Source organism: Canis lupus, chromosome 26, assembly GCF_048164855.1.
Source record: "Canis lupus baileyi chromosome 26, mCanLup2.hap1, whole genome shotgun sequence".
Lineage (NCBI taxonomy): Eukaryota > Metazoa > Chordata > Mammalia > Carnivora > Canidae > Canis > Canis lupus.
In genome coordinates, this window is record NC_132863.1 from 27,939,977 (window position 1) to 27,960,682 (window position 20,706).

Genomic DNA, 20,706 nt, shown 5'->3' on the forward strand with positions numbered 1-20,706 from the left:
CATGCAGGGAGCCCGATGTGGGACTCGATTGCGGGACTCCAGAATCACACCCTGGGCTGAAGGCAGCGCTAAACCACTGAGCCTCCCAGGCTGCCCATTCATTGATTTTAGTAAAGGAGTTACTGGTCAGTCTAAATCTAAAAGTCATGGCACAATATTTCAGCAACCAGATGTTGGATAGGTGCACCTGTTCTCATATTTGAGTGGTGCGAATTTCAAAAGGCATGGAACCCAGAGCAAGAGTATGCACCCTGCTGGCTGCCAGGGAGCTTATCTTACCAGTACTTAGAAGAATTAGGCCAAGTGCCAGTGACTTCATAAATGTGGTCTTTGACCTTTCAGCTTCGTGATTTCACCTGCTTTAAAATAGTAAAGTTTGCTGTCATTAAAAAGGATGTTCAGGTTTGAGTTACCAAAGCATATTGGAAAGCAGGTGTTGGAATGCCTTTCTAAAGAGAAAAGGGAACAGTTTTTTCCTGAGGACTTATAATAGGGTAGTTGTCACTTGGAAAAATTTCCTGTCCTTCAAGTATGCATGAACTTTTAAACCCTTGGGGCTGTTCATTGGATTAACATTGACGTGGCATGCGTTGCCTTCCCTTTCAAGTTCTAATATCTTTTTAATTTATTTCTCCCCATCATTCAGTGGATCCGGATTGGCGCCAATGTCTCTAACTTCACTTTTGCTCCAAGCACTATCATCTTTCACTTGGGACATGCTGGTAAGCACCCAGGCTGCTAATTCCATTTAACCTCCTCTGACATTTCGCCTGCCCACGCAAAAGCCCTGTTAAGTAGACCCACAACCTATTAAGTATAATGACTTAATAGCATAACATTTCCCTCTTCCTCCTGGCCTTTTAGGACAGTTAATATGATGATAAACCTGTTTGGTCCATCGGCTTAGAACAGCTGTCATTATATTGGGTTTCATTGTGTTAGGCTGCTGTTGGCTGGCCGTTTACCCCTACTTAATAGCCCTGTTCATTTCCAGAGATTACTCACTTATCATATCTTTACATTGAGCCATCTTCCTGGATGAAGAACATTAAGGCAGTTTCCAAAGGTTATCTTTCCCCACTATATCGATCTTCACATTTGCTGGCGGCTGTGTCTGGACTGTAATAGAAAACACTTTCTTCCACAATTGGACACACTGTTCTGCATTGTTTTCTTGGGAACTCCGTACCTAAACATAACAAGACTGTAAATTCACAAATGAGCTAAGCATTTCAGAGACGTTTGAGCCTGTTGGATCTGTGATGCCTTGCATTTCACTGAGACATCAATATTATTTTCTGATTTCATTTATTCTTTCAGGCGTAATTGTCTGTGTGTCCATAGTGTGCAGAGTCTGTAGGGGTACACAGATGAATCACTTAAAATTCTAGGCAAATGTGTGTCTGTGTTTTTCTGGGGAAGGAGGGAGTCCATAACTTTGATCAGATTCTCACAGTGGTCCATGACCTCAGAAATGGTTAAGAACCCCTGCTGTAGTTCATCCGTCATCCTTCTGGGCAAAATTGACAGGCTGACCTTTCTCTCCAGCGCAGTTACTGGCTTTGAGTGATAGCCCTCCAGAGTCAGGCTGAGAACAAAACCTGCATATAAATTTGTTTAGAGCCATGACTTTTCTTGCCAGATTGCTTTTTGTGCACATTCCCTCATTTGATTTTCATCACAATCCTGATAAAATCCCAAGGCAGGAATTATGACCCCATTTGACAAGTGAGAGAATCTTGGCTCAGAGAAATGGAAGTGGCTAGGATGTGCAGAGTCTGGACCAGAACCCACAGCTCCCAGTGCCCAGACCCGAGCCCTTGTTACCTGCTCTTCCTCCCCAGTGTTCCTTGCTTCCTTCCTACTCGCTCACATTAACAAAATGCCCTTAACCATTTTTTGTAATAGAAAGGAAATTACTCATTTATTGAATCCTTCATGCTTTCATTCAGAATTTGAAAAATAAAATGAATCCTTAATCTAATAGGGCAGTCATGTTTTAAAAAAAAAAAACAAAAGACAAAAATAAAATTTAGGTAAGACCAATGTGAGCTGGAACATGAAACTATCTTAACAAGATAGTTAAAGTAGCTGAGGTCTGATTTTTTTACCTCTGGATTTTTTGGTAGCCAAGGTAAGTATATTGAGTTACTTATTTTCTGGCATTGGATGAAAGGAATAAAACAAGAAGTGTCTAGAAACAGACACTTCAGAATCCGGTAGTTATTGTTCCTAACTGTCCTCTGCCCCAGGCCATTGTCACTGTTTCATTTAATTGGCTATCATGACATCTGTTCCTGCAGCGATGCTGGGGCTCATGTATGTCTATTGGACTCAGCTCAACATGTTCCAGACCCTGAAGTACCTGGCCATCTTGGGCAGTGTGACGTTTCTGGCTGGCAATCGGATGCTGGCCCAGCAGGCAATCAAGAGGTAAGGCTGGGGATGGGCCAGGGACTCAGAGTGGGATTAGAAATATTTTTGTCAGCTCTGCTCACCCAGCTCTTTGAACAAGGGTATGTGGCCGAATGATGCCCAACCTTAGGGTCAAGTGCGACACCTTAATCCAGCCTTTTAAGTCCAAAAAGGGCCTGGTGATCAGCTTTAAGTATATTAAAGCCACAGTGATTCATGCCCTGACACATTAGAACAAGAAAAGGAAATAATTGCTTTATGAAGATTAAAATGGATTAGAACACGTGTGACAGAAGATTGTCCTTACTGCACTGGCTGTATAAAACTGTTTTCCTCTATTGCCACAGAGAATACTAATCTTAGGATTGCCCTCCTCTTAGGCCCCGGGAGTTACTCCTCTGTAACCCCTAACAGACTCACGGAGCTTTTCCTCCTAAGAGTGAGGTCCACTGGTCCCACCGCCTCCCCAGACAACCTTAGGTTCACACAAACGGTCAGATCTCAACATACCAGCAGCTTGCTGGCAGCCTGACTTTCAAACCTGGATTAGAGGCAAATTTAAATGTCAAAGGTGTTTCTCACTGGTTTGACTTTCTTAGAACTTGGGTGATTTCAACCACGTAAAAGTTGATAAGAAAAGGTCAGAGTTGCTTCTGCCTTTGGAAGTTAACATTTTCAGATGTGCCCTGCTTTCTCCTCTCCAAGACTCTTGCTGTAAGAATATAACTTTATTGTGTGCCCTCTAGCATGGCTGCCAATTAAGTTGGTCAGATCAGAGAGGCTTTCTCAGAGACCCATTAGTAGGTGGGAGAGCCACATGTCTCATCCCTGCCAGAGTCTCCATTGTGAGCTTTCTGAGTGCCTTGCCTTGGAGACTGGTCCCAACGCGCTCCCTCACTTCCCCGTCGTAATCCACATTCCACCAGAGCTTCCCTTAGCACCAGCAGTGGCAGCTGGTTTATTTCTCTGCCCTCTAGCAGCCTTAACTTGGCAGCTGTGCATTGCATCTGAGAAAGAGCCAGGGATTCAGCTGGTTTTTTCTAAGCAGAGCCCTATTCCTTGCAGCAGCCAGTCCAGGCTGTGTGACTGGGAGCCAAAAGGCTGTGTTTTTTCTGGAAGTTGCCCACACAAGATGAACAAAATCAAGGGGAAGGTGAGGTAGATTTAAATCTTGCTTAGCAAGAGTTCCTAATCTGGAATCCTAAAATTGTGTACATTTTCTGAGGAGAGAGACCATGAATGGTTCTCATCCCTTCTCTAGCAGGCATGCATGCGTGTGCATGTGTGTGTGTGTGCGCGCACACCCCCACTGTCCCCCCACACACACCCCTAATACAGAAAGTTAAAGCCCATTTTTCTGTTACTGTCTTTGTGAGACCTAGAACAAACTCTGCCACTGGGGAAATCTTATTAACTAATGGAAGCTCTGGTTGGGTGTTTACCTTTTCTTTTCTCAAGCTGATTTCTCTTCCCACTGTCCTTTCTTGATTCTCAAACCATCTTTCCTTTGGCAGGATCGCTGCAGAGCAGAGCAGTAGATTGGCAAAATATAGGACACTACGGTAAAAATGAAGGGTGGACTCATCCCAGAAGCAGGGTTCCTTTCCCATCTTGCCCACCTCGTGCATGTCAGTTGTTTATCTGATTTTCAGCCCACTCATTCCTCTCCACCTTCCTCAAGGCAAAGCTGAATTCTGGGGCCATTTTCCAACATGCTGGACCAGGGTATGACTGGACCAGGGCAAAAACCAAAGGTCCCTGAGTTAGCCCAAATGATGGGGTAACTTTGACCTGGCTTTTACATTAGACTCCATCCTCTCTTATTTCCATGGGTATTTTATAGACAGCAGCTTCTTTCTATGTTTATAGGAGAGTTAAGGATAAGACAGATGCACCATGGACTTCTTGAATAGGGACCCCATTCAGAACATCTAAATTCATTAAGTGATGGTCCCATGGCAAATCCTGGCACACCTTGTCACTGTTTCCAGGCCTTTTTGTAACACCAATCTTTGGGCCAAACAGTGTGATTTGAAGGACTGTTGGCCATAACTCAAAGCCAGCATCAGAACTCTGGTTCTTAGAGCTCAGGGTGTAGCTCAGGGCTACTCCCTGTGTGGCTAAATGGGTGAAATATCACCCATTCTCCTCGGGATTAATCCTGGGGTGAGGATGGAAGTGGAGGCAAGGTGAAAGGATAGAAGAAGAGTGAATGTCTGGCTCATTGATCAGCTCCTCTAGACTAGGGATCAGCAAAAGTTTTCTGGAAAGATAGTATTTTAGGCTTTGCAGACCATATGGCCTCTATCATAGCTACTGAACTTTGCCACTGTTAGGCAAAAGTAGCTGTAGGCTACATAAATAAGTGTGGCTGTGTTCCAATAAAACTTTAGTTTTTTTTTAAAAGATGATATTTATTTGAGAAAGAGAGAAAGCATGAGCACAAGTGGGGGGAGGGGCAGAGGGCTAGGGACTAGGAAATTCCATGTTGAGCAAGGAATGCTTGAGGCTTGATCCCAGGACCCTGAAATCATGACCTGAGCTGAAACCAAGAATTAAACACTTAACTGACTGAGCCACCTGGGTGCCGGCCCCCACCACCACCATTAAAACTTTATTTAGAAACAGGTGGTGGGCTGGATTTGGCCCTTGGGACATCTTTTGCTGACACCTGTACTAGGCCAACAAAGAGAAAACGGAGGTATTTGAATTTTCAAGTCATGTTCCCTGATCTCTAGCCTTGGAAATAGCTTTTCCTGCCAAAGCAACAGAGCCATCTAATTTTTAATCATCTGCAAATCGGAGAGATCAACAAAAGCATAGAATGTAGAACCTTTCCACTGATGTGTGAGCATAAGCTAGCACATCTAATCCTCAACACAGGAAAACTACATTTGTCTTGGTTTTGTTTTTTCAGGTTTAATTGAGGTATGATTTATATCCAGTAACATTCACCCTTTTTGTGTATAATCTGTGAATCTTGACAAATTTGTATAGTCATGTAAACACCACCTCAGTCAAGATACAGACTATATTTCCATACTCTGGAAATTCCCCCTATGTAGTCAGTTCTTAGTCTCCACCCCCATTCCCTAACATACCCGATTGATTTTGTCCTGAATTAGAGTTGCTCTGAAATTTCACTTTCAAACTAGTCCTTCCTGCTAAATATTGAGCTCTTTAATTCTTTAAAATAACTCTGGATTGACTTTTCTTCTTGCTATTTAGATAGTCTACCCTCACGTTGCTGCTACCCCCAAATCACACTGCTTAAGAGAGAGGAAAGATGCTTGATCATATGGACATTTGGGACATCCAGAGGTTGGGACCTAGTATCTTAAAGGAAAGTGCTAAGTGCTTTTGATCCAAGGACAGACATTGATTTGATTGGGTCTGATAACGGGTATGATTTCTTAGCCAAGATGGTGGCTTGGGAGCCACTACCCTTTCAGCTCTTCTTACTTTATACTCATGCTGTCCTCTGTGCACGCACATTTCAGAGCATGCACATTTTAGCATACCTGGGAACCTCTGAGTGTCAGCAGGGAATTAGCAGCACTCCCTTCAACCCTCAGGATTAGTTCTGTGCCTGTGTATGTCCCCCAGAACTATTGACTAATTGGTTTGGAGCCTGCCATTCTGTAAGACTGCGTTGCCATCACATCAGCCCTCAGCACTGAGTATAACTACCTGCTCAGGACGGCATGTATGTCACTGCCTCTACTTGCTGGAGTTGTAGAATCACTCATTTCCTGCTTCACCCTCCTGGTTGCACAGCTGCTGTCCCGGTTGTCACTTTCGTTCTGTGTTTCCCCATCAGTTCTCAGAGTCTAGGGAAGGACGGGAAGGAAGGAATAAAGAGATTGAAAGGTTTTTATCCCCTCTTAAAATTTTTCTGTGAGCCAAGTCCCATTTTTGAGAATCATGTTTAGGTTTAGATGCTGAGACTAACTGTTGGCAAGACTGTGACAGGAGTCCTGCCTGGCCAGAATATGGTGCAGGCCAGAATGCCGTCTTCCAAGCTCCATGAGGGCCCTGGGCTGCTTGGCGGACCTGGGGTCTGGGAGATTGGAGATAAATATTCTTCAAGCTTTCCTTTTTCTTCCCCTAGTTGAAATTTACACTTTTTGGCCTTGTATTGTGAGAGGTGTGCCTGGAATTCCGTCATCTCAGAGCTCCATATGCCACTTTTTTTTCTTAGTTGTCAGGTTTTTGTCATTGTTTTTTATTTAAGTTGTCATCAACTCAGTTGTCATCAGCTGTAGTTAGAACTAGCTGTCTCACAACTTCTTGTGAGATGAGTTGGGGCATAAATAAATAGAATTAGTAGATAAATTATTATTCTTATGTAAGTGAGATCTTATAAATGGCAGAGGACCTTGGTCCCTCTGTTGTTACCAGTTAGGAACTATAACAGTAAATTGGAACCTTCAGTAATTCTGTTTGTCCCCATTTTCTTTCAGAACAGCACACTAGTGCCAGAAAGGAGGAAGGAATGAATGAAAGCCAAAAATGAATATGAATATCCAGAAAAGGAGTCAAGAACAATTCACAGTTTGTAAAGAGAAACGAAAATTTATTTAAACAAAAAAGTCAGAATTGTGGTTACACTTTTGCTTGTTGTTTTTTCTATTTCCCCAACACAGAGTGAATACCTATGAGGCCCAATACTCCGTTTCTTTGGCATGGTGTCCTAGCCAGATGCTGTGAATATTCCTAACTTAGCTGCCAGCTGTTGCATTTGAAAAGTTGAAATTTGTAATTAGTCTGTTTTGGAATAAAGAGAGTAACAGGAAGAGGAGCCTGATTGAGAGTTTGTTCTGGTACTTTGGGGCTGGTGGGATCCCCAGGGTACATAACATGAGGACTTCGTTGGGAAGTAGTGTTGACACTGTGGCCAGGGTGTTTCCCCAGGCTTTCTTACATTGGTCCTTCTTGCTTCATTCCTGATAGGACTGAGAATTACCTGGAAAATGGACATCCTTTCTTCTCCAGCAGTGGGCACCATCTGTCTATAAAAGAGCCCTGTTGGTATCTGAAGGCCCCTCTGCTTCTGCCTTAAGAGTTTGGGCTTGGCATGCAGTGTAGAAGGGGAGGAATTGTTTTGAAAGGAGGCTGACCACATGAGTAGTCTTAGGCTCTTTTTTTTTTAAGATTTTATTTATTTATTCATGAGAGACCCACAGAGAGAGAGAGAGGCAGAGACACAGGCAGAGGGAGAAGCAGGCTCCATGCAGGGAGCCTGATGTGGGACTCAATTCCAGGTCTCCAGGACCACACCCTGGGCTGAAGGCAGCGCTAAACCGCTGAGCCATCCAGGCTGCCCTAGTCTTAGGCTCTTAAAGAGACATACATATCTCAAGGATGCCCCTTTTGAAGTTGTACCTGGGACCACCATCACCTGGAGATTGTATAACATCATGTGGAGAAGTAATAGTGAATAGCATGGTTAAGTGTATAGACTTGAATGTCAGTCAAACCTGCTATCACCACTTATTAGGGTAGTTGGGCCAGTGGCTTCAGTTCTGTATGCCTCCTCTTCTGTGGAAGACAGATAATAACCATGCCTGCGTCCTATAACTAAAGGAGCTTCATGCATCTAAAGTGCTTGGCTCAGTGCTTGGCACCTTCCATAATTAGCCCTTAGTTATATACTCCAGCTCATCACCTCTAATTCTATTAGTTGAAACATCATTAATATATTAGATTACTTTTGAAATACAGGTAATCCGGGCAGCCCCGGTGGCTCAGCAATTTGGCGCCTGCCTTCAGCCCAGGGCATGATCCTGGAGACCGGGATCGAGTCCCACATCCGGCTCCCGCTTGGAGCCTGCTTCTTCCTCTGCCTGTGTCTCTGCCTCTCTCTCTCTCTCTCTCTCTCTCTCTGTGTCTCTCATGAATAAATAAATAAAATCTTAAAAAAAAAAAAAAGGAAATACAGGTAATCCTAACAGTATTTATTGAATGGGGGGGCTGCAGAAATGATTTGAATCAGATTGCTTTCCAACTTAGCTGGATTTCACTACAGTGAGGAAATTGGGATCCTGACTGGAGAAAGGAGATTCTAGAACTTTTAACTAGTTCTGGATGGAATTCTGTAGGTGAGAAGGTAATGTGGGCGATTACAGGGGTGCCCGAAGATGAGAAGAAGGCCTCACCTTTCCCAGAGGCTGCAACCAGAGGTGGCCCATACATAGGTTTTATTTGATCCATAGTGTTTTCTCAGAAACCGAATAAGTTGCTAACATTTATGAATTGAGAAAGTTATAAAAATCTGTTTGGAGTTTTGGGTTCTCTTAAAAAATCTGAGCCTGTGACATTGGACCTGATTCCTGCATGGCAACCATCGGCTGGAGCCTACAAGCAGCAACTAACTCCCCGTGGATGGGGCCTGCTCTCTCCAGTTTGCCAGAGCCCCACCCCCATGGTCACTTCTGCTCATCATGGCGCCTGTGCCATTCCACCTGCCAAGTTCACCTGCCTGGCTCCTAGAGACTGACTGGAAACCTTGCTTTTAACTTTTCGTGTCTTGGGCAGCCCTGGTGGCGCAGCGGTTTAGCGCTGCCTGTAGCCCGGGGTGTGGTCCTGGAGACCCTGGATCGAGTCCCACATCCGGCTCTCTGCGTGGAGCCTGCTTCTCCCTCTGCCTGTGTATCTGCCTCTCTCTCTCTGCGTCTCTATGAATAAATAAAAATAAAATCTTTAAAAAAAAAAAAAACTTTTCGTGTCTTATCCCACCCTGTGGGGGAAGGGTGATACTGGTTTCTCGGGTGGCTCATGGTATCCCTACTTTGGTACGGTATGCTGGTACCCACAACAGCTCAGTGTGGTGGTGGAAGGATGATGGCAGCAGGAGCCCCCCTCAGTTGGGACTTCCACACCTATACCCAGATCTGTACAGTTCTGGAAGACAGCCCAGATGAGGCCTGCTGGACAGAGGTATAGCGGAGAAGGGTTAGGGCCTGAGAACAGAAATACAGTGGCTGTAGGAAAGGAGGTCAGAAAAGAGCTTCCAGGCTGCTTGAGGGCTGGCCCCCAGACCCAGAGAGGAGCCGGGTAGTAAAGCACACTAGACATTCGCTGCGTGCCAGAGTGCCAGGCTCTGTGGTGTATAGAGCCAGACGGGCAGTCCCCTGCCCTCTGTCGACCTATGACGGGAGCAAACGGGGAACAGAGTGATTGCAAGTCTGAAGGGCTTCCAAGGAAGCACTTTTTACCCAGAGGGGTTGGGAAGGCTAAGTTGACATGAGAGGGACAAGAAGGAGCCTGTGCAGAGCTGGGGAAGAGCACTCTAGGCTTGAGGTTAACATACTGGCACCTGCCTTCCGCTCAGGTCATGATTTGGAGACCCGGGATTGAGTCCCGCATCGGGCTTCCTACGAGGAGCCTGCTTCTCTCTCTGCCTGTGTCTCTGCCTCTCTCTCTTGGTGTGTGTCTCTCATGAATAAATAATAAAACCTTTTAAAAAACAAAACAACAACAAAAAACATACATAAGGGCTCCAAGGCAAGAAGAGCTTGGTATATTTGACCTGAAAGCCCCCCAGTGTAACTAGGGTGTAGTTAGTAAGGAAGAGGGTAAAAGCCTTGGAAGCCAGAACGAGGACAGCTTTTAGGGGCGATGCTTCCTGAAGGGCCCTGAGCTCTGGAGCAGGGCTGCAGAGGATTTGCTTGTTTGTAGCCTAGTAGGTCTGGGAAGGCTGAAGTCCACAAACAGGCTTAACTCAGAAGATCTACTGGATTTGTCACTGAAATTATTCACCACTGACAAATATCCTTTGTTTAAACAAACTTTAGTAAGGCTCCTCAAACTGCTCCTGGACCCATCTCTGCACTTGCTGGTAAGATCTAGTTTAAGCCAGAACCCTTTTAAGTCAGCCTAACCAGAATCTACCCATCACCTCAAGGCAATGTCTGATCACCAATCACCGTGGTCTGGCTGGCTTTAGCAAGGACCTAACCTGGTAGGGAGAAGCCCCTTCCACCATCCACCCAGCCCCACCCTGCCCCTTGGCAGTAAATTTCCACCTGCCTGTGCTGCATTCTGAATTGAGCCCAGATTTATACTGAGGTCTCTTTCCCCCTATTGCTGTAATCCTGAGTGGAATCTGTTTTTACTGCTTTAACTACCATGTGGCTTTGGCTTTTCCTCGATGCCACAGCAGTGCTGGGCCAGGCCCTCTAGAAGGAGAATTAACCATGGTGGCTTTGAGTCCAGCTGACCTGCCCAATGAACCCTCTGCCCCTCTTATCCCTCAGGGCCTTGGTTTCCCATCAGTAAAAATGGAGATAACACCTCTACAAGCCTTATAAGGATGAAATGAGGTCATACCCAGAACACACACTGTGGGGCCTGGCACTCTGAGTGGACTCCGTTTGCTCTGATCCACACAGGTACGGCCATGGCCCTCCTTTCCTGTGTGGTAGTAGGAGCGCAATGCAGTAAGCAGTCGGTACCAGGTCCACATTGTTTGTTTGATTTTTGAATTTACTCAATTCCCCAGCTTGCATTTCCCGAGGGACCTGGAGTCTTGAAACCTGCACCAGAGCACTGCCCTGGAATCAGGATTTGGTTCCCAGCTTTGCTCCCTCTGGGTGCGCGGGTGGGTCCTGGGGTGCTTCTGACCTCCCACCTCTCTGTGAGGCCAGCCCTGCCTCTCCTGAGGGCTGTGGGAGGGAGCAAATGAAGCAATGGATGGGAAGCCTCTTTGTGAACCTTAATACAAACATAAGGGATTATCATTAAAAGCGACAAGTCCCCCATTGATTAAAGCATTTCTTTAGGGGAAGAAAAATAGCCCTGAGTCTTAAGTAGGACCCCCAGGGGAACGTGAAGCCCCCAGCCCCTCTGCGGGGGAGGGTGTGTGTGTGAAGTCTTTTACAGCACCATTAGTGTTGTAGTTAATGGTGATAAAGCACAGGAATTGTCGCCACGGTGGGTTTTTTTCCTTTATAATTGCATTCCCTTCAAAAGGCACAAGTAGCAGTGGGGCCCAGTGGTCATTATTTCGTCTGAAAAACTAATTGGAAGTTGAGAGAGGCCTCAGCTTTTGCTTTTGTCGGGGTTGGAGGAAAGAGATGAGCAGGTGGGTCTGGGGGACGGAGGGGGCCTCAGGGCTGGTCACGGCCAGTCCACCATCCAGCAGCTCTTCCTTTGTGCTCCCTCCTTGGCAGGTCCCCGGCCTGCCCGCCCCCCTTGGTTGAAGTGGACTGCCAGCCCTCAATGGCCAGCCTTCTCCTCTGGAGGGGGCTTTTGTCTCCCATTGTTGGTTGGGCCTCCTCAGCAGAGCGCCCACAGTGGCCCCCTGCAGAGCCTTTCCCACGCTTGACGTTCTTTCTTGGAGGGTAAACTGGGGACTCCCAGAGAGAGCAGGTGGTCTAAATCCTGTGAAGAATCAAGCTGGCTTTATAGTTCTGGTGCAGGGAGACAGGAGACCTGCCTGCCAGGCCCGAGGTCAGAACTGAGTGTCCCTGGCTGCAGAATGACTGGGGTGGGAATGCTGTCCCTGAGTCCTCATCAACTCCAGAATGCTGCGATTCTTGTACTTTTCATCAAAATAGACATCTCATCATCCAGACTTTTTTTTAAAAAGATTTTATTTATTCATGAGAGACACACAGAGAAAGAGGCAGAGACAGAGGCAGAGGGAGAAGCAGTCTCCATGCAGGGAGCCCAACGTGGGACTCGATCTTGGGTCTCCAGGATCATACCCTGGGCTGAAGGCGGCGCTAAACCGCTGAGCCACCCAGGCTGCCTCATCCAGACTTTACATAGCTGTTGTTTTTTAATTTAGTTATAGCAAAATACACAAACCTTAAATGTACAGCTCAATGAATTTTTTTAAAGATTTTATTTAGTTTAGACACAGAATGAGTGCACAAGTAGGGGGAATGGCAGAGGGAGTGGGAGAAGCAGGCTCCCACCTGAGCAGGGAGCCCAATGCAATGTGACACGCCATCCCAGGACCCTGGGATCATGACCTGAGCCGAAGGCAGACACTTAACCAACTGAGCCACCCAGGCATTCCTCATTGAATTTATATATATATATATATATATATATATATATATATATATATATATATATATATTTTTTTTTTTTTTTTTTTTTTTTTTTAAGATTTTATTTATTTATGAGAGACAGAGAGAGAGAGGCAGAGACACAGGCAGAGGGAGAAGCAGGCTCCAATAGAGAGCCCGACATGGGACTTGATCCCGGGTCTCCAGGATCACACCCTGGGCTGAAGGTGGTGCTAAACCCCTGAGCCACCCGGGCTGCCTGAATTTTTCTATCTAATGATGCTGGTGTAACCATTACTGAAAAGAAAAATAGAACAATTTGACCCGCCCCCCCTCAAAGTTCATGGATTCTAAGAGGCATGCATAAGGTAGGTGAGGCGTGGAGGTACCTGGCCCCAGTGAAATGGTCTAAGAATAGAAAAAGCTGAGAAATCACTGACATCAGCACCTGTGGTCAGGGGCTTCGGTTTTCTGCTTCCCTTTACAGCAAAACCTCAAAAGAATTCTCTACTGGTACTATCTCATAGAGATGTAATGCAAGCCACACAGATGATTTTAAATTTTCTAGTAACCAGGGGGGCCTGAGTGGCTTAGTCGGTTAAGCATCTGACTCTTGATTTTGGCTCAGGTCATGATCTCAGGGTGGAGAGATGGAGCCCTGCATAGGGCTTCACGCTCAGTGTGGAGCCTGCTTGAGATTTTTCTCTCTCCCTGTGCTTCTGCCCCTACACCCACTCTCTCTCTTTCAAAATAAAGAGAAAAAATAAAATCTTAAAAAAAATTTTTTTTTTTCTAGTAACCACCATAAAAAAGTTTAAAAAAGAAAGGTGCCTGGCTCATTCACTCAGTGCACCATGTGACTCTTGATCTCAGGGTTGTGAGTTCAACCATGTTGGACATAGGGATTACTTATATGAATAAGGAATGGGGGATCCCTGGGTGGCTCAGCAGTTTAGTGCCTGCCTTCGGCCCAGGGCATGATCCTGGAGACCCGGGTTCAAGTCCCACATCAGGCTCCCTGCATGGAGCCTGCTTCTCCCTCTGCCTCTCTCTCTCTCTCTCTCTCTCTCTCTCTGTCTCTCATGAATAAATAATAAAAATTAAAAAAAAAAAAGGAATGGAAGTTTCTTTTAGTTTAATAAAAAGAAAGACACAGAAGAAAACCAAACAAAATTAATTTTCATATCTTTTATTTAACCTGATATAGCTAAAATATTATCTTAATACATAATCAATATAAAAAGCACTGTGGTATTTTGTAATTTTTCATACTATTTTTTTTAAGATTTTATTTATTTATTTATTCGTGAGAGACACAGAGAGAGAGAGGCAGAGACACAGGCAGAGGGAGAAGCAGGCTCCATGCAGGAAGCCCAACGTGGGACTCGATCCCGGGTCTTCAGGATCACACCCTGGGCCGAAGGTGGCACCAAACCGCTGGGCCACTGGGGCTGCCCTTTTCATACTATTTTTAAAATTAGTGTCTATTTTACACTTAAAGCACATCTCAGCTTGTACTAGCATATTTCAAGTATTCAATAGCTCCATATGGCTAGTTGCCACCATATTGGACAGCCAGATCTATACCCACCACCTCTGGTTCCTATCATTTGCTCTTGAATCCACTGTAGTCAGGCTTACGTCTCCACCGCTCTACCCAATTTGTCCTTGCCAAAGTCATCAGGGCTTCCATGGTCACTTCCTTGGCCAGTTTTCTTCTGCCTTGACCCATCAGTAGCATTTGGTACACTAGGTCACTCTCCTTGAAACACTGTCTTCGGTTGGCCTCTGGAATTCCTCTTTTGTAGTTTTTGTTATCTAACTGACTGATCATTCTTAGTCTGTTTCGCTGCTTCCTCATCTTTCTGTGAAACTAAATGTAGGGGTTCCCTGGGGTCAGTCCTTGGACTTCTTCTCTATGCTTTCTGTTCTTCTTTGGTGACCTACTCTTCTGACTTTCAAGACCACCTGAATGGTAATGGCTGCTCAACCAAACCAGCTGCCCGGACTTCCCTCCTAAGTCCAGACTTGTATATCCTGGTGATTACACAACATCCTCACTTGGATTATTAAGAGACATTTCAGACTCAACAGGTTCAAACTCAAACTCCTAACTCTCCTCCCCAAAGCTCCTCAATGGCAACTCCATCCTTCTAGTTGCTCAGGCCAAAAACCTGGGAGTCATTCTTGACTTCACTCCAACCCCCCATCTTCAAATTAGTTCCCCACTAAGAAAGTATCCAGAATTCTACCCTTTCTCAGAGTGACTTTAAATGCAAATCAGATCATGTCATTTCTGCTTAAGCTCAGTGACAGCTCCCATATTGCCAAGAGTGAGATCCTAAGTCCTTACCATGGTCTCTGAGGATCCCTATGAGCTGGCCTCCTGCTCCCTCTGAACCTCCTTTCCTTCTGCTGCACCCTCTTAATGTTCTAGCTAGCCACCCTGTCCTCCTTGCTCTTTCTCCTTCTGCACTCTTGCCTCACCACTTTTGTGTTAGGTGGGAGAAGCAGGCTCCATTCAGGGACCCCAATGTGAGACTTGATCCCAGGACCCCAGGATCACACCCCAGGCCGAAGACAGGCAGGTGCTAAACTGCTGAGCCATCCAGGTGTCCCCCTCCAGTCTATTTCTTATATGTGTCTCTTTTGCAACCACCACCATCTGACATATTCTATGTTTATTTGTTTTTCTTATTCTTCCCCCTTATTGGAACATAAGGTCTAAGAGATCAGAGGCTTTGCCTATTTGCTCACAGTTGTATCCTGGGTGCCTAGAACAGTGCCTGGCACCTAGCAGGTCCTCTAGAATAAATGTTGAATGAATAAATGATATCACTCGTAGATGAACAAGTCACTAGTTGAAGGCTGACTTTGGCCCAGAGTGGACAGATGTAGTTAATTAAGAGCCAGGTTCTGAGCTAGTTTGGCTGGGTCTAAATCCCAGTTCTCTCACTTATCAGCAGGGCCCTTGGCAGTTCACTTACCTTTCCTGTGCCTCAGTGCTTTGTCTGTGAAATGAGTATACCAATGCCTCCCATTAGGCTGTGTGAGGAGCATGTGAGATGCCATGCATCAAGCCACCAAGCTGGCACTCCCAAGCACTTATTTGGTAAGGGTTAGCTGTCTTTGGAGTATACCTTGTAACACCTCTTTGGGAAATGTAACTATGTAAAACACATTTAAAAAATGAGGCTGAAGAGAAAAGGAAATTGAGATGCAAACCAGGATGGGGGAATTTTATTGTATTTATGATGGAAAAAGTAGGTCAGAAATTAGGATTAACTGGATACAGTTGTTTTGGCTGCAGGTAGCATAAAACACAGGTGGGATCTTCATCCTTGGGAATTCCTGTTGCAGAAAGAAAGATAAAGCTCAACTGGGGAGACTGACACAGGGGTGAGTTTAGCCACGACACCTGGAACTAGGGTGATAGGTGCTCCAGGACTGGGACTGTCTGGGTTCCAGAAGAAGCAATGTGGGATGAAGGGAAGGGTCTCATGTGTTTCCACATAGTGAACCTCAGTCTTAACCCCAGCTCTGCCAACCCGTCCCTGCTGAGATCTAGGGCCAGTTACTTCCCCTTGAAGAAGCCACCTCGAATCCCCAGACAGGGCTGGATTAGGTTATTTCCTCCGGCACAGACATTCAACCACACCCCTTATATCTCTCACCATTATCACAGATGAAATAACCCACTGTCCAGGATTTAATTTCTGTCTGCCTCAGTGTGGCAGTGTTACAAGGAATTCCATGGGAGCAGGGACCCTTATTGTCCTATCCATTGCGGGACCCTCAGCCCAGAGCCTGGCACGTACTAGGCATTTGGACCACTTTTCCAAGGAGGGGAGGACAGATCCTTCTGAATCTCCTTTTCCTCGCAGGGCCATGAGGTGGACATAAAGTGTGGTAGGTATATAAATGTGCCATCTTCCAAATCATTTTCCTCTGACTTTCAAGGTATAAGAACTTATTCTTCTGTTGTTTCCTTAGGCCCATCAGGAGTTCCTGGGATTTGCAGCCTTTAAAGTGGAGGCAGAACGATGCTGGAGCAGCCTCCAGGCCCCTTCCCACCTGCATTGCGGCTAGGAGCTCCCTCTGTGAAGTCTCTGGCTTTTAACCTGCAGGAACAAGCCTGCATTCTTAGGACTTGGCCCTCCTTGGGGCCACTCTACCCTACCCCACTGGGTCCTGATGGGAGCCATAAAGCAGGTGAACGATGACCTAATCCCAGCATGAGCAGTTTAGGGGAGGCATTATTCTTAGAATTCTAGTCTTAGGGAACTTAGAGGTGATTCGAGCTCCTCCTCTCTCCACAAAGGGGGGAAATAACTTGCTGTGTGCCTCCCAGGCTGGTTCTTACCCCTCCTGCAGCCCGCCCATCTGCCTCCTGCTCGTGGCTTCACAGGACTGTAGTTGGTGAGATTTCTGGGCCCTTGGTGTCTAATTAGGTTGGGAAGAAGGTGAGGGAGCACGGGGAGAGCTCTGTTGGGAACTGGATTTGCTTAATAGGTTGGCCCAGAAGTGACTGGCTGAGCCATGCTGGGACATGTTTGTGCTCACAGTTAAAAATCAGGCTCAAAAATACAGCAGAGTTTCTTCACGGTCATATCATTGCTAGGAAACTTTGTGAAGTGGAGCTCTGTGTGAAGAAGGGAAGCAAACAGGCTTTGGGCCTGCTAGTTGCTGACTTGGGACCAGCTGCTGCCCCTTCTCTGCCTCAGTTACCCTCCTCTATAAGGCAAGAGCACTCGTTCCTGACCTCCCCTGACACATGGTGGGAACATGAGGCTCAGCGATTAGGAGGCATGACCATCATCCGTCATCCTCATCTTTTCCTCTCCTGAGTGCTGCCTATGCTAGTATAGTTTTGTGAACTTGTCAAGGGGTCCTGGGTGTGCCTGTCAGATCATCCACATCAGAATACCCTGGGACATTCGTTAAAATTCAGGTTCTTGGGTCCTATCCCAGAACTACTTCCTTCTTCCAGTTCTTGATGTGTGTAAGGAGGGACCTCATTCCCAGTTTGTTTGGCACAGCCCCATGTCTTTAGAGAGCTGGGAATTCTTTCCATTTCCTGGCAACCTATGGGGAAGGATGCCTCTGAGGTCCTCCCTAACTACGCACGCGCACACACGTGCATGCACACATACTCCTACCTGCGTTTCTGTAACAGGGATGCCAGGATGTTCTCCAATGCCATCTGCTTTTGGCTTGCCCACAGACTGTCCACCTGACGGCCGAGTCGTACCTTTGCTCCTTGCTCCCGGTTTCTCTCTCTATTCAATTAGAAACAGAGCAACAGTTGATATTACTGTTTGGGTAGGATGTGGAGAAGCATGGGAAAGGCCAGAACCAAGTAAGTTAAAGCAGAACAGGTGTGTCCTTATGCCTATTCCAATATCTGGGGTGGACCCTTCTACCCACTGAATTAGATGCAGCAACATTGAGGAAGGCACTCACACAGTAGTGAAGAGTACAGGCTGTGAAATACATATTTGCCCAATATCTCCCCACAGATTAGTTATTAATTATAAAGGGGAAATACTAACTTTATAGAGAAGAGACCCGGTAGACATGTTAACCAAGTGATTAAAATTACCATCACCAATAATGGGACAAATGGACCTCATGTGCCTCCCAATATGGTGCACCAAGAAGGACACGATATCACTGCTACCGACACATAACCTGAATCTAATCATGAGCAAACATCAGGCAAATCCAATGCAAGGGACATTCTATAAAGAATAGTTGGCTTTGGGCAGCCTGGATGGCTCAGCAGTTTAGCGCCGCCTTCAGCCCAGGATGTGATCCTGGAGACCCAGGATCAAGTACCATGTCAGGCTCCTTGCAGGGAGCCTGCTTCTCCCTTTACCTGTGTCTCTGCCTCTCTCTCTTTGTGTGTCTTCCACGAATAAATAAATAAAATTAAAAAAAAAAAGAATAGTTGGCTTTTACTAATAAGAAGTGTCAAAATCACAAAAGGCTGAAGAACTGTCCAGATTAAAAGAAACTGAAGAGACATGATAATTACATGCAACCTATGATCCTGGACTGGATCTTGGATTAAGAACATTAAAAATTGCTACAGAGGACATTTGGGGGGAACTGATGAAGGGTGAATATGCACACTGAGTGCAGATTACTCTGTGATTATGTCAGAGAATGTCCTTTTGTTAGCCGTTAGGAGGCACCGTGTAGGAGTATTTAAGGATGAGTGAAGGGTTGTGATGACTGCAGTTTACTCTCAAATGGTTCAGCATAATGATAACAACGTGCGCACTTGTTTGTGCATGTCAGCAAATATGATAAAACAGTAGGAATTGTTGAAGATAGGGAAGAGGGATGTAGAAGTTCATTGCATTATTGCTGCAATTTTTCTCTAAGTGTCTTACTTTTTCAAAACAAAAAATGCAACAAGCCTTGGTGTCAGGCTCTTTGGATCCCAGCCCGGGTGCTCTTTGGTATGTCCTTTAGAAGCTATTAACTGCTCTCTGTCAGATGGGAGTAAACAGTACCTACTTTGTAGCGTTGTTACAGGTAGGAGACTAAGTGTAATGGTTCATACTACCAAGGGCTTCCTGGGAGCCCAGCACTGTCCTGAGGGCATGTACAATGTCCCAGGCAGAGCTTTTGTTTCCAGCACTGAATCATGATCAAATAACGGTAGTACTACTACTGGAGCCTCGCACAGGGAGAAGCGCGTAGCTGGTGCTCAATGATATTTTGGTAGTTAGAAGTAGGCTGGGGCTTCACATCAGGGCCCTTCTGCTATGACAAATCCAGAAGTGATAGATGCTGTGCAAAGGGAAGGACCAAAAGTCCCTCCACACTCTGATGCATCGGAGTGTGGGAAGAAGTCACCAGGACTTCTGCTTACCCCTGCTGCCGGCTCATGATGTCCTGCAGGAGCTTGCGGGCGGACAGCTGGCCCAGCACCTTCCGGTAGCTGTTGGTGAAGATGGCGTCTGCATACCGAGGGATTCTATATGGAAGGAGTCAGAGGTCAAAGGGCTGGGTGGCAGGGCCAGGCAAGGAAATGAGGGGAGCTGTACTCATCATGTCTCTGTAAGGTCCTTCAGCCCTTTGCCCTGTGCATCCCCAGGGAGGGTAGGATCCAGGCTGGGAGGCTTCTCTGGAGCTCAGAGTCTGCCCCCCTCCCAGAGATGGACCATGGGAGTTGCTGAGGAGATGGGTGGGGGGCAGCTTAGGGCTCCATCCTTCACCCCCTAAATCATCCCCCAGTGGGTTGCAGAGATGGTTTTGAGATGTTAGGAAACTAGGCCCTGGTGGTAGGACTGCTTACCTGATGGGCAGGGATGGCGGGGAAGAGTGGGAGCCACTGCTGAGGGTGAGGATCACCAGGAAGAACACCCAGAGCAGCATCTTTCACCCCTGCAATGGCTCCTAGAAAATGATAGAAGGAGGTCAAGGGTAGCCATAGCCAGAGGAATGCCCTTTGCTGGCTGGGCCCAGCCCTGGGCTTGGCTCTATGCAATCCTTAGTGCTTGTCCTTTGGAAGCTGTGACGTAGGAAAAAAATCCAGACTCTGGAAGTCAGACAGACCTGGGTTCAAGTCCTGCTTTTGCCAGTCACGAGCTCTGACCTCATTTTCTGCATCTGTAAAATGGGCACGATAAGCTACCCTGTTGACCCTATAGGGTTGAGTGGAAAATTAATGATATTGGGGAAACTGCCCCTTGCTATAAGGCATTATATGTGGAATTCAGGCCCCATGAGTAGGGGGTAGTACCTTCCCCTGGTAGCTTAAGTCACCCCCACCCACTGTGGCACTGACAGCCAGTGAGCAGGGCCCACAGCTCAGGCCCTGAGTCAGACAAATCTCAGCTCATATGTGGGTTCTAGCTGTGTGTCCCACTAGCTGTGTGTCCCAAGACAAGTAGCTTCTCCTTTCTGGGTCTCAGTCTCCCTATCCATAAAATGGAGTCGATAACTATAATGACTGCATAGGATCCTTGTCAGTGTTAGGTGACACAAAAGTAGCTTGGCACAGAAGGAATTCTCTGAAACGCCTGCTGCTGTGACCTCATATCAGACCCAGGCAGGCTCCTGTCCTGTTTTGTTATATGCGAACTCAGGGGGAAGGAAAAGCTATATATCTTACTCCAGACATTTCGATTTTGCCGAAGGGTTTTAGCATTGGAAGAGACCAGGGAGCCTGAGTAGCCAGTGTGGCAGTCATCTAATAGATCATGTAATTACCCTTAATTGGGGCCTACTGACACCGTGCTCTGCAATCAGGGGGAGA

General features: G+C 46.3%; 2 protein-coding genes across 3 annotated transcripts in view; one reads left to right on the forward strand and one right to left on the reverse strand.

Annotated features, from left to right (window-relative positions):
* The window catches only part of RPN2 (ribophorin II), a 59,977-nt gene extending 52,766 nt beyond the window's left edge, over positions 1-7,211 (forward strand). Inside the window, exons 15-18 of one of the 2 annotated variants that reach the window (XM_072800963.1) lie at positions 647-722; positions 2,304-2,433; positions 3,930-3,977; positions 6,879-7,211. In XM_072800963.1, coding sequence (XP_072657064.1) covers positions 647-722; positions 2,304-2,433; positions 3,930-3,977; positions 6,879-6,891 — 267 coding nt within the window. In that variant the 3' untranslated portion in view covers positions 6,892-7,211. The remainder of the gene's footprint in view (positions 1-646; positions 723-2,303; positions 2,434-3,929; positions 3,978-6,878) is intronic. The other variant, XM_072800964.1, reaches the window with a different exon arrangement.
* Positions 7,212-15,646: 8,435 nt separating this feature from the next.
* GHRH (growth hormone releasing hormone) lies at positions 15,647-19,838 on the reverse strand. The gene is made up of 4 exons (XM_072799760.1): positions 19,744-19,838; positions 19,318-19,422; positions 17,594-17,713; positions 15,647-15,785 (listed from the first exon to the last, which is right to left on the reverse strand). The coding sequence occupies exons 1-4, from the start codon at positions 19,821-19,823 to the stop codon at positions 15,770-15,772; spliced, it is 321 nt and encodes a 106-aa protein (XP_072655861.1). The 5' UTR covers positions 19,824-19,838; the 3' UTR covers positions 15,647-15,769.
* Between the last annotated feature and the right edge of the window lie 868 nt (positions 19,839-20,706).

Excerpts from the sequence above, each read along its gene's own strand:
- GHRH (XM_072799760.1), bottom strand. The coding sequence starts at position 19,823 with ATGCTGCTCTGGGTGTTCTTCCTGGTGATCCTCACCCTCAGCAGTGGC. Across the intron at positions 19,423-19,743 it reads CCGCCATCCCTGCCCATCAG|AATCCCTCGGTATGCAGACG; the intron begins GTAAGCAGTCCT and ends CCTTCCATATAG. Across the intron at positions 17,714-19,317 it reads ATCATGAGCCGGCAGCAGGG|AGAGAGAAACCGGGAGCAAG; the intron begins GTAAGCAGAAGT and ends CTAATTGAATAG.